This window comes from Erithacus rubecula (genome assembly GCF_903797595.1).
Source record: "Erithacus rubecula genome assembly, chromosome: Z".
Classification (NCBI taxonomy): Eukaryota; Metazoa; Chordata; class Aves; order Passeriformes; family Muscicapidae; genus Erithacus; species Erithacus rubecula.
Window position 1 is genome coordinate 18,154,864 of NC_136661.1, and position 12,699 is coordinate 18,167,562.

Below are 12,699 nucleotides of genomic sequence, written 5' to 3' on the forward strand. Positions count from 1 at the left end.
CATAATATAAATAAATATCATGTAATTCAGACTACCATTCAGAACATGTACACAAGATCAATTTATTTTGCTTTGCAAGTAAAGGTTTCTGGCTTTGATAGTTCCAGAAATGCAGCATTTGGTGATTACCTCATTACCATGTCTCATTCTGCTGTTATTATCTCTTACTTAAACTTCAAAAAAGTTGAGTTCTACTTCATTACTTTTATTTAACTGGCGTTAGGGATATTTTGAATGAACTCTTCAATGTTGTTACAGTTATGTAGGACAGAGTTGATACTACTGACTTCCCAACCTACCCTAGGCAGGCAATATAAACATCTTTGAAGTCCTAGAAACGGTGATTACATTAGGTAAATAGTTTTAAATTTACCTGTGTCATCTCTCTGATGGAAGTGATACTGTCCAATGCCTTCATTACTCGGTCATAGTTCTTCTTCTGATGTGGCATAAAATACACAAATAAGTTCAAAGAGTATTAGTCTTCGACTCTAAAAAAACCTGAATTCTTTGAGTGTGTATAAAACCAAAGCTAGAAGAAATGTTGGGCAAATAAATTCTTTCAAACATTTCTAACCATTAGTTTTCTTCCACCTCATACATGGACTTTCATTTATCATCCAGAAAAATTTCATGAAAAAATACTGTTATAACCTTTCTTCTTTGAATTTTATGGGGATCTCCAAAACACTTAAAAATCAATATTTTTAAACAAATATTTGTAACCAAACACAGTTATTTGGACAACATGCTCATGCAGTAAATAATGCAGTGACCCAAACAGACTTTTCAAATAAAAGATGTGACTTTAAATAAACAGATGTGTTTCCTCTGCTAGCAGGTCTGTAAAACTTAAGTCCTTCAGTGATCCCTCTGCCTCACCCTGATCTCTGCTGACCACTCTCTCCTTGGCAGCCACAACCAGGCAGCTCCTCCTGTACTGAGTGCACAGCTCAACAGCCCATGCTCCACCACTGCACAGCTCCACTGCTCCCCAAATTCAGGGCTTGCCAACACTACAGAACACCTCAGCCTCTCCTGAACAACCACTCCTGCTGCTGGCCTTTGTTCAGAAAGAGTGAGCTGCATCCCAGGGCAGGACATGCCAAGCTCTCCTCTGTGCCTCTGGGGAGATGGCTCTAAGAGATGGAATATTCACACCTTCTGGGCTTTCCTCAAAGGCAGCATTTGGAGACCAAGGAGCAGGTAATGCAAGCACAATTCTTGACATCAAAACTGATGCTTGTACAAAACTCAACTACCAGCATCTGATAAAATTACATATAAGGAAATAACTTGCTTGCAATGAGAAAATGAGGTGACAGAAATGATATTTCTAAGAATGAAATGAGGGACATGAAAACCTCTGTCTTACATGACCTCTATCTCTCAAAGGTCATCTTTCTTTTTTTGTCCAATATGCACATTGAGTTAAAAACACATGGAATATAAAATTTTGCATCTAGAATTTGTCCCTTAGAAGAGTTTCTTGGCTTAAACATAATCTACAGTCTTGTTGTCATGGTTTAGGAATGGCATTCTCCAATGTAGTGTTCCCTCTAAAACCAAGCACTGTTCACTATCCCCTTCCCCCTCCTCCTTCCACCTCCCCTCTGCTGTGGGACAGAGAAGAGAATTGGAAGGAACAAATGTAAAGATCAGGGGTGGACTGTAAGAACAATCAGCTGGAAACAGCAACAAAACAGCACTAAACAATATCCAACTGCTCCCTCTGCCAAGTAAAATGGGAACTGTTTTCCCTCTTTTCCCTGGAAGAGAATCCTTTCCCCCTGCTCCCAGCAATGATGTGAGGTGGTAAAGAATAACCTCTGGGTCTCAGCCATGCCCCATTCTATTACTACAAAAATTAACATGTCCTGGCCAGAACCAGGACAAATCTATATTCAAGTAATTTGTCAGAGACAATAAATAGAAGCTGCAAAGTATTGAAAACACTCTTGTGCTATATTCTGGAGCTGTATCACATAATAAAGGAGACTCCTCCATGAGAAATCTTTGCTTTGAAATCTCATGTCTGACTAAACCCAAGTGATGACATAATTAAAGGTAACTACTTACCCTGGGGTTAAAGGCCAGCATCTGAGGATCGTTAGGATCAACTACAGAAGGATATGGCTCAAAAATGACAACTTTCCTAGGTGATTCTAATGCAGACCGACACATAGATACTAACAGATCCACCACCTGGGGATAAAGAAAGACGTACTTATTTTATGTTTATTCAAAATATGTACTTTTATATTGGACCTTCCAGTCTGCCTTCTTTTACACATTATAGATACATTATATTTCATTGTCACCTACATTGCCCAAATTGTGTTATCCACAGGAGATAATTTAGGATAAAAATTTCTTCTGTTGACCTCTACAGAATTTGGGTTCAGCCATGGCATATTATTCCACTGCATGTAAGTAGGATGAGCACCTGGTCCTAGAAGTATTATAATATGAAATATATTGCTTGAAGTATTGCTTTCTCTTGTGCACACATGTGAATTCCTGTATCAAATTTATTCACTAAGGAAATGAAATTGTGCTGCATCTATGTATCTCCGTATAGACATGCCAGTAAAAATGTTGCTCAAGAACAAGGAATAGTCTGTCAAATTTGTAACACTTTCTGCTCTTCTCCCGAAGACTGCAATCACAGAAACACTTGAAAACATTGCTTCTGCTAAAGCCAGAATACTGCAATGATTTAACAGTCATCTGCAAAGCTTAGGCTAGGGCATCCTCTTCTTTCCATCCTTTTGTACACTTTGTACACTTTGAATATATATCTGATTTTCGCAATTTTTCCACAGGATTGTGCAGGTAAGGTGCACATAAGCACACAAACCACTTAGACACAAATTCCCATGTAATTGTTTCAAAATACGTAATTCAGAGGTTAAAAATAGAATACAGCAATAACAAACATGAAAGCTGCAAATTAACTCATTTCCTTTTTTTTTTTTTTTTTTTTTTTTTTTTTCTGTGCCTTCTGAAAACATTCCTGGGGGAAACAGACTTCTCCAGGAAAGAAAGGAAAAGCTGAGACAAGCTGGAGTTAGTAGATATCCCTGGTTCCCCCCTTAACTCCACATGGATCAGATCTCATCTCACAGCTCACGCTCATCTACAAGATTTTCTACATCTGTCATTGTATCTGATCATTTGGATGAAAAAAATTACAGTCCTTTAGAGAGCCAGAATGAAAATAAGAATAATGATGAAAGGCAAAAAGAAATGCGCTGTGGTGACTCATATAGCTGCCATTCTCCTCCTCTGCTCCTTCAGCATGAATGGACAATTTTCTCTGTCAGTTTTCATATATTCTGTTAGTTCCAGTTACTAAATATCTCACATATATTGAAAAATGAAATTGCTTAAATAATGATCCCTTCTCCAATGGTTCTCTGATTACTTTCCAGTTTATACTGTCTGTATGTGTGATGAATGTTTCAAAATAGGGCCCATGCACTAGCATTTACAAAGGATATCAGCAACCAGATCAGGCAGCAGACCTGCCCCTGTGCAAATGTATTACTGTGAATCTGGGTATGAGTTCACCACGCTTCTTAGAAGCACAGAACACTACCAGGGAAGAGAAGTTTGAGTCCCCAGGTCTTTTAATGCAGAGACTCAAAGTTTTCTTGCTTTATGATTTGCACTATGGGAAACTGTCTTAAAACTGGCACCTATAGCCCTCCTTTAAACAAACTGTTGACTCCTAGACTGTTTCCAACTCAGCTCTTTTTTTTTTTTTTTTTGCACCTGATTTCCCCTGAATTCATTGTTTTGAGTTGATGCAATGCAAAACAAGCTGGGAAGTAAATCTATTAGAAATCTTGTAATACATCTTTGCATATGTATTCCTTGGGAATAGAAGTGCTTTGCATCTAGCAGATGTCCTTAAAACTGGGCATGAACTCCTCCTCATTTGGAGGTACTGAAGTAAGTAAGGATTAAAATAGTTGCATGAAGAACAAGACAATAGTTGCTGATGACAATTCCTCCTATGACATCAGTCCATCAGACAGTGCCTCACTCTCAAGAGATTCTTTACAGGGAGTAGGAGCTATCCGAAAATCAGTCATCTAATTTTCAAGCATTTTGCCTACGTGACTAATACAAGGCAACCTGAGTTAAAGCTGGAAAGTTTTAGAAAGGACAATCACTTATTATTAAAGAAAAGCCATCAGATTATTTGGAGGGATAAAGTAGGGTTGTGCACCTTAGGAAACTAGCTGAAAGCACAAAAGACAAAACAGGATATGATTTCTAATGATAGGAACTGTATTTAGGCCTCTTCACTAGATAAAATGATTTGAAGGAAGATTCAGACAAAATGTGAACATCTACCTTTTACTAATCAATCTAGAGATTGCTGGGTGTTGGAGAAAGAACCACTGTACTGACAGTCTATGCCATGATTCACACTGTCCTAACTAAACTAATGACAAAAAGAGCTCAGATGGATCAAACTCTAGAACTGATTAATTCTTTCTGCAAACAGGAATGGAGGTTTCAGCCAGATCCAATATAGTGATCTGGCTGCAATGCTTTCACTAAAGTGAAATTTAGCAGAATTTAGTCACCTAGGTCGAATGGGACAACAGACAAAACCCCTTATCCAACTCTTTCTTAAGCACTCTTAAGGTTGTAATCACTTCAGAACTCTACAGCAAAGCTCTGTAAATGCAGAGGTACTCCAGAGATCTTGAGCAAGCTCTGCATATGCCTGCAACACAGATACTTATATAGAACACTGAGTGAGAACTAACCAGGGCCACCTCTCTACTTACTTAGCTCTACTTAAAAAAGCTTATACCTAAGTCTTTACTAATTTTAGGAAAGAAACTTTCCAGCTGTTCAATGAGTTATTGAATAGGACCCCCAGAAAACTGTTTTCAGTGATGAGAGAGCAGGTCATTAAGAATGCCTTCCATAGAGTGCAAAAGCTCTCAATCCCCATGTGTAGGAAATCAGGAAAGGAAGACAAGACATCAGCATGGACGACCCCAGACCTGCTGGCAAGACTTAAAAGAAAGAAGGAAATGCACAGGCAGTGGACGCAGCAATAAATATTCTAGGAAGAATATAGGGACATGGCCTGCTTATGTCAGGATGGGGTCAGGGAGGCCAAGCTGCAAGTGGAGATGAACTTGACAATCAAAGAATAGTGAAGAGGCTTCTGAAGGCATGTGAGCTAGAAAAGAAAGGTCAAACAAAGTGCACCCCTCTCTGAACACAACTGGCAAAATGGTAACAATGGCAGACAATGAGAAGGCTGAGGAGCTTGACAGCTCTTAGCCTGTTCTCACTGGCAGTTTCCCCTTCACACACCTCTCAAGTGGATGACATTCCAGACAGAAAGCAGGGAAGCAAAGTGCTTCCCACTGTCAGTGAAGGTTAGATTTGAGAGCCCCTGAGAAATGTGAACACAGAGAGGTCTATCTCCACGCTAACTCAAAAGGCATGGCAGTCAGGTGAAGTAATAGGTGACTGGAAAAAGGGAAATACTGCACCTATTTTAAAATGAGTAGAAAGGAGGGCCCTGGAAACTACCAACCTGTCAGCCTCACCTCTCTGCCTGGGAAGATCATGGAACAGCTCCTCCTGGAAGCTGTGCTAAGGCACATGGAGGACAGGGAAGAGATTCAGGACAGCAAGCACAGCTCCACTGGTTGCCTGAGCAACCCAGTGGCCTTCTGTAATGGAGTGACCACATCAGTGGACAAGGGAAGTGCTACAGATGTTATTTATATTCTGTAAATTCTCTCACAGTCCCCCTCCAACACCCTTCTCTCTAAATTGAAAAGAGATCAATAAGATGGATGGACAGTTCTGTGGATAAGGAATTGTTTGGATGGTTGCATCCATATGGTAGAGGTCAATGTCTTATGTCCTGATGGCCACTGGTGATGAGTGATGTTCTCAGGGGGCAATACTGGAACAAATGCTATTTAATGGCATAGAAAGTGAGTTCAAGTGCTCTCTCAGCAAATCTGCACTTTACACAAGCTGAGTGGTGGAGCTGACATGCCTGAAGGACAGGAAACCATCCAGAGGGACTTGTACAAGCTGGAGAAGTGTGCCCATGGGAATCTCATGAAGTTTAACAAAGCCAAGAGCAAGGTGCTGCCCCTGAGTCAGATCAACCCCTGGTATCAGCACAGGCTGGGCATGAACAGCCCCAGCCCAGCCCTGCCCAGAAGGGCTTGGGGGTGCAGTGGGTGAGAGGCTGGACATGCCCCAGCCATGGCACTGACAGCCCAGAGAGCCAAACGTGTCCTGGGCTGCATCCAGAGCCCCGTGGGCAGCAGGGCAGGGAGGGGATTCTGCCCCTCTGCCCCCATGAGTGTCCACCTGAGCACTGGGGCCCTCAACATAAGAAAGACCTACAACTGTTGAAGCAAGTCTAGAGGAGAGCCACAAAAATGACCAGAAGGCTGGAATGCCCTCCTGATGAAGGGGTGTTCAGCTGGGGTGTTCAGCTTGTGCACCAGAAGGCTTCTGGGAGACCTAATTGCAGCCTTTCAGTACTTAAAGAGGGATGGTAAGATGGGAAAAATCTTTTTAGCAGAACCTGCTGTGATAGGACCAGGGGTAAATGTTTTATACTGCAGAAGGGAGATACAGACTAGATATAAAGAAGGTTTTTACAGTGAGGGTGATAAAACACTGACACATGGTAGATGCTCTGTCCTTGGAAACATTCAAGGTCAAGTCAGACAGTGCTTTGAACAACCTGATCTAGTTGAAATTGCCCTGGTTCATAGCAGGGTGTAGGATTACACTATCTTCATAGGTCCCTTTGAACTCCAACTATTCTGTGATTCTACAGTTCTAAATGTACATGTAATATAACATGTGCCTGAATTAAAAAAATTAAATTCTCACAGGACTTCAGGCTGAGGAAGAGGTGGGGCTTTGCACATCTCCTTCTATTCCTTACAAACCTAAACTGTTATCCCAGTATTTGGTATCTAGATGTTACTAATATAGCCATCCAATGGTCTTCAGGCATCAGATGAAAAGCTGCTGTTCTGATTCCACAGTCATATTCACAAATGAGAAAGCTGATCTACACTGTAACAACTTTCTTCCTTTGAGAGTATGCTCACGGTTGTATTCAGGCATCTACCTGAATAGTTTATTTCCAGTGAGTAGTGCTAGTTAAAGTTAAATATGATCTTACAAAAAACCCATGTTGCTTACTATGTAGAAGCACAGAAACCAGAAAACTGGACCCAAGTGCACACTTCATTAAGATGTGCAGACTTTTACTCTAAGATTTTAAAGAGGCTTTAAATGTAAGGTCTTTTTTGTTTTGTTTTTAATGAAACATTAGATTAGTGATTTGGAAGTGTAATTTAAAATACTTTAAGAAAACTATGATAGGATTATAACTACACCAATAACTGAATTTAGAGTCAGGAAGCAGGCTTATATTAAATTCCTTAGCCTTGAGAAGAAGAAAGAACCCTATGTAGCAGTATCAGTAAGGACTTTCCCACTGCTATGTAATGATCAAAACAACAGATGCTCAGTGGATCCCTACATCCCAAGACCATGAACAGGAAGTAACTTATTAATTGCATGAGAGTAGTAATGGCTCATTAGGTGGAAATAAATGTGAATTATCTCCAAATTACAATGGCTGCCTTTATTAACAACCCAGGTGACCTAATTGAATACAACAAGGCACAAAAATCACAGCTATTCTAATTACATGGAAGCAAAACAATGGAAACACCTCATTAGTACTGTCAGAATACACCACGCATAAACCAGTGCACTTACAGCTATGACAGAGGACAAATAAATAATATTTACCAAACAGTACTCATATGGTCCATACAAGTCAAAGCACACACTGGAAGAGGCAAAGTGGACAGAGTAAACTACCAAAACCATTAGATAATCCTACCTGTGCCCCAGTTGCAATTTCATCAGCAGCTTCATTCATCACTCCTAATGTTTGGAAAGCAAATACACAGAGTTCCCTTTCACAGACAGTGGGCTATACAAAAAGAGAAAGTTAATTTTATTTCTGTTCTAATTTGAGTTCCTGCTTTCAGCATGTCATGCCTACAACAAAACCCAAACACAATTAACAATATTTTTTCATATTTTAACTGCAGTATTAAGGAAGATACATTAGAGAAACATTTTAATAACCTGAAGAGCAAAAGTGAAGAACTCTAAAACTTTTAGGTACTCAGAGAGGCTAAATTTAAAAGAAACCCCAGCAGAGTCACAAATCCAAACAAGCATAGTACTCAAATATTTTTAAGACTATCTATCTGAAAACTTCCTATATAACTAAAGTTAATGGAGAACAAATCCTGAAGCTGATGGAAGCAGGTTTATTCTTCATAGCTTCTTACACTGCTGTTCAGAACACATATAAAAATGTGATCTGGAAGACAAATTTCTTGAAGAGACAATTTTTAATTTTTGACAATTCAACAAATTATTGTTAATAAGAAATAAATATTTATATAATGATACATAATTTATAATGTCAATAAATTATAATGAATTAGTTAATAATAAATTGAATTAGTTTACAAGAAAAATCCATTAAATTTTTACAGCATAAACACTGTATTTTGAAGCCTACTTATTTTAAGAAATAAAGGTACTTCAAGTCTTTTATCAGGTGTTAAACAAATAATAAAAACTCCTTGTTGCTGAACCAGCTTTTCCTATTAAATAATTTATGATGTCATCACAATTTAAAATATGTTATCTTAACTGTATATTGAGTGAGAACATTTTGCCTTCATAAAACAGACAAAGCAGAAACAAAAAGGAACACAGCTTTAGGTAATGAAAATAGGCATGTCTTCGTGGGCTTCCTAACTGTTTACAGCCCTTATAGCAATTCCATCTTATTTACTGAAAGATAATTAGCAGACCAACTTTTTAAAGGCTCAAGTAATATCACAAAATGAATTGTTACAAGCATTCAGAACAAACAAATAGTTTAAAGAAATACGAACTAAAATCTTCCTTAAAACTACCTAATAAATACAAACTTTTATTACAATGTTAAAAACAGTAAAAAATACTTTCTGGATACTATTTATTTGAATGCATAGTATTAAATCCTAGCTCATTGAAACTTAAACTTAGCTTTGTAACTAGAAGTTCTTAGTCTAGTGATCACAAGTACAAAAGCATTTGTTGTATGCTTTGAAGTTCAAGCCTCTGCTTCTACAAAGTGCTTGCAGAAATGAAAAAAATAATTAAACACAAAATTAAAAAAAATTAATTAAAACCCAAAATTTAGCTGAATTCTGTTTTAGGCAACAGCTTTACCAGTAATAAGCATACTGCTGTACTTGCAATCACTTGCTTTGCAGCACTTAAAAAACATTCATTTGCTGGGTTTCAAAGATTCAAGACCTTAATAAACATCTTAAATCTTCTGGACTGATAACAGTCTCACTTTATTTGCTTTACAAGAGCAATCATCTTTCAAGTCTGATAGTGTCACCCATTTGATTTAGTTTATCAGCCATGTTACATTGCATTAGGCAGCAGATGAAGCCAACCATGATCAAATTCATTGTGCCATGACAAGCTGGACAAAAGTATCTATTATTGTCATTATTCTTGGGTTTTCCACATTTAGAAGATGGTTAAACCATTTGTTCTTGCGGGGTAACTATCATAATCAACAGTATACACAGACTTACTTCCTTTATTACAGAGTAAGGAATAACTCTGGAATAGCAGAGCAATCTAAGTTTGACCATGCTTGTCATGAAGAAAACTTAAAAGAAAATACTTATTTCTGGTATTTTCTTCACAGTCTCAGCAAAGTAAGTTATCCTGAGACTTAATGATGGTAAAGTGAACACACAGCTTGTCACCATTTCTCTTTTCCCTGCCTCTTTTTTATGATCCCAGAAGTGTCTGAGCATCTGGAAGTTAGGAAAACAGTTGTACTTATGCTTGACTTTTGAAAGTCTTTTTGGTTTTTGTGGTTTTTTGTTTCTTTGTTTGGTTTTTTTGTTGTTGTTGGGTTTTTTTTGGTTTTTTTGCCTCAGGCTGACACTGGAGAATTCTAGATATAAGGACAAGCAAGGCAGCAGAATTTCAGCCCTGAAGCGGGCAGATACTTCCGTTAGGGTCTATACAATTCTTCTCATTTTGTGTATTTGATAAATCTTTCTGTCCACTACATTTTTTGTCAATACAATAGAGTGGGGAAAATAATCCCAGCCCTGCAGCTGAAGGGATGTTTCAAAAGTCTGTCTTCATATATCTAGCCTGGATGCCTTTTAGCCCACACTGCAGTAATTTTAAAAGAACTTTTGAATTCTGTTTCTGGAATTTGTTTCAATCAAAGAAAATAAGATGCTTTTAACTTAAATTTCCCACAGGTGCCAGCAATGTATTCCAAAAGATGTTGGTTTCAGTATCCCCTACTCCAGTCACTAGTTCAGCTCAACAATTTAGATTGTTCAAATCTCTATGAAATAAAAATACTAACTTGCAATTAGGAAGCAAATGTTTGAGGGGCTCTTGTTTGTCACGCTCTGTGACTTACCCATTCACTATTACATTTCCTGACTTATGTTTTGCCTGCAATTGTGCATGTTAGAACCAATGAAAACATATGAAAACTAAGTTAATATATCAATTCTAGGAGGCAGAGTTTAAAGAAAACCACAAGCTTTATGGAGGAACTGGGATTCAAGGCTGCTCCTACTTTGCTGCTAATATTTTGCATATTGAGAGTGTGTTTCTCTTTATGGAGTCCACTCTTGTGATAGGATGCCAGCCCTTGGGACAGGAACAGCATTTTTCTCACACTGGATCATAAATATGAGAAATGTCCCTGGCCACACTAAACAAACAAGAACATCACTGACACATTTATAAAAGCTATGTTGTTCCAATGTCATCTTTGGATAATCTTACTTTGGTTCATTTATATGTAATACTCAACAAGCTAAACTTTCTAAGAATTTTTGTGTCTGTCCATTAAATATAGATATATTTTTACTGATGTGGAATTCACAGCCAGAAATGTACAGACTAATCTTAGTTAATCTTTTCTTGGATTACTATCCTCCATTGTTTTCAAGGGGAAAATACACGACAAAACAGGGCTTAGACACTTAAACATTTATTTCTGAACATGTATTTCATCCTAGGTACACACAGTTCCACAGATTACAACCACCACCTTGAGGATATGAACTGACTTGTTTAAGGACTTTGTTGTTCACTTCCTGAAGAAGGCAACTGTAATTTCTTTCAGCAACAGCAGCTACCAGGATCTCACACAGACTTAATTTTTTCAACATAAAGCTATTAGTCTTCACAGAACTATTAGCAAAGTGAAAGTCACTGGCGCTGTAACAGTATTAGGAGGATCATTATACTAGTGGGGAAAAAACAGAAAAAAATGAGACATGGGCAGTTAACCTGAGACTGCAAATGCTTGGAGGCAGAAGGCAATGACAGAACCAGAGAGACATCTTCTGAATGTTTGAAGTTTTCAGACTTTTCCTTTGGCCACCCCCATTCTTTGTGTAATCAGGAGCTCCCACCCAACTGCTGCTGTGGTGAAAAATGCACAGAGCTCCTGTGTGTCACAATGCAAATGTCATTTCTTTCTGCAGTGACTGGGACTGGCAGACACACAAAGCCCCCACGCACTATGACATATCCTGGTTCTTGGACTAACACACTACCTAGAATATTTTCTAGACATTCTTTCAATTTGAAATAGCTGGAACTTTATTAGTCTGTATTAATCTAGCAACTTTCTAATGTGGGTTGCAGCTGTGCTCAGAGCAATGTGTCACGCTTTCCTGTGTTCTGAGGGATCTCACACAGACACTAATGAGGCTGTAACATGACTGACACACTTAAAAACTATTCATCTAACAGGAGATGCTTTGGGGAAGACACTGCCTGACACACAACAAGTGTAATAAATGGTAAAAGTGAAACCATTAGTGACCATTCCACTTTTCTTAATGAAAGCAACAGACAAGGAGACAAAATGGAACTTCAAATCTCTGTTCTGTTTCCTACTTTCCACCACAGCAAGTCTTGGTTTTACTGGAAGGGAAACTCTCTACAGTCTCTCAATATTCACATGTTACTTGGAATATGCTGCTCAAAGACATGGGAGATACCACAGTGGTGATCAGATACAGCCTGAAGAAAGATGAGAGTAGACTGTGGCTGAGTAAGAAATGGCACTTGTTCTGCTTGACTTTGTTTTTACTCATTCCAATTTTATTTTCTGGGATTATGAAGGATTTTTAATGCATCTTACATACTTTAAAAAATATATATTTTTACTTCACAGATATATAAAAAAAAACAAAAAACAAAACGGTGACCAAACAAGCTTTATAGAATGCTAGATAGGCAAAGTGCACTTGGTAACTTGCTGGCAACAGGAAAAATCATACTGCACTCATTTTACTCTGTCAGGAAAATAAAAATTATTTGAAATCTATTCTATTAGAGTGCAGGTTGTATCTGGAAAGGCTTTTTTCATAAAAAAGAGATAAAACCAATCTATATTGTGGCATAAGGATTAGAAAGACCCCAGCTCTATTCCACAGAAGTCCTGGAATTCCATAAGCATCTTGGCTTAACTTCAGTCTGTATTGTACATATTGTACACCTACACTTTTCTCCACAGTTCAGTGA

At 38.2% G+C, this 12,699-nt stretch overlaps 1 protein-coding gene across 2 annotated transcripts in view; it reads right to left on the minus strand.

The window, feature by feature from the left end:
- The window catches only part of PARP8 (poly(ADP-ribose) polymerase family member 8), a 112,636-nt gene that overhangs the window by 11,740 nt on the left and 88,197 nt on the right, over positions 1-12,699 (minus strand). For both annotated transcript variants that reach the window (XM_079330690.1, XM_079330691.1), the window contains 3 exons: positions 7,937-8,029; positions 2,080-2,205; positions 374-439 (listed from right to left, as the gene is read on the minus strand). In XM_079330690.1, the coding sequence (XP_079186816.1) occupies positions 374-439; positions 2,080-2,205; positions 7,937-8,029 (285 nt within the window). The remainder of the gene's footprint in view (positions 1-373; positions 440-2,079; positions 2,206-7,936; positions 8,030-12,699) is intronic.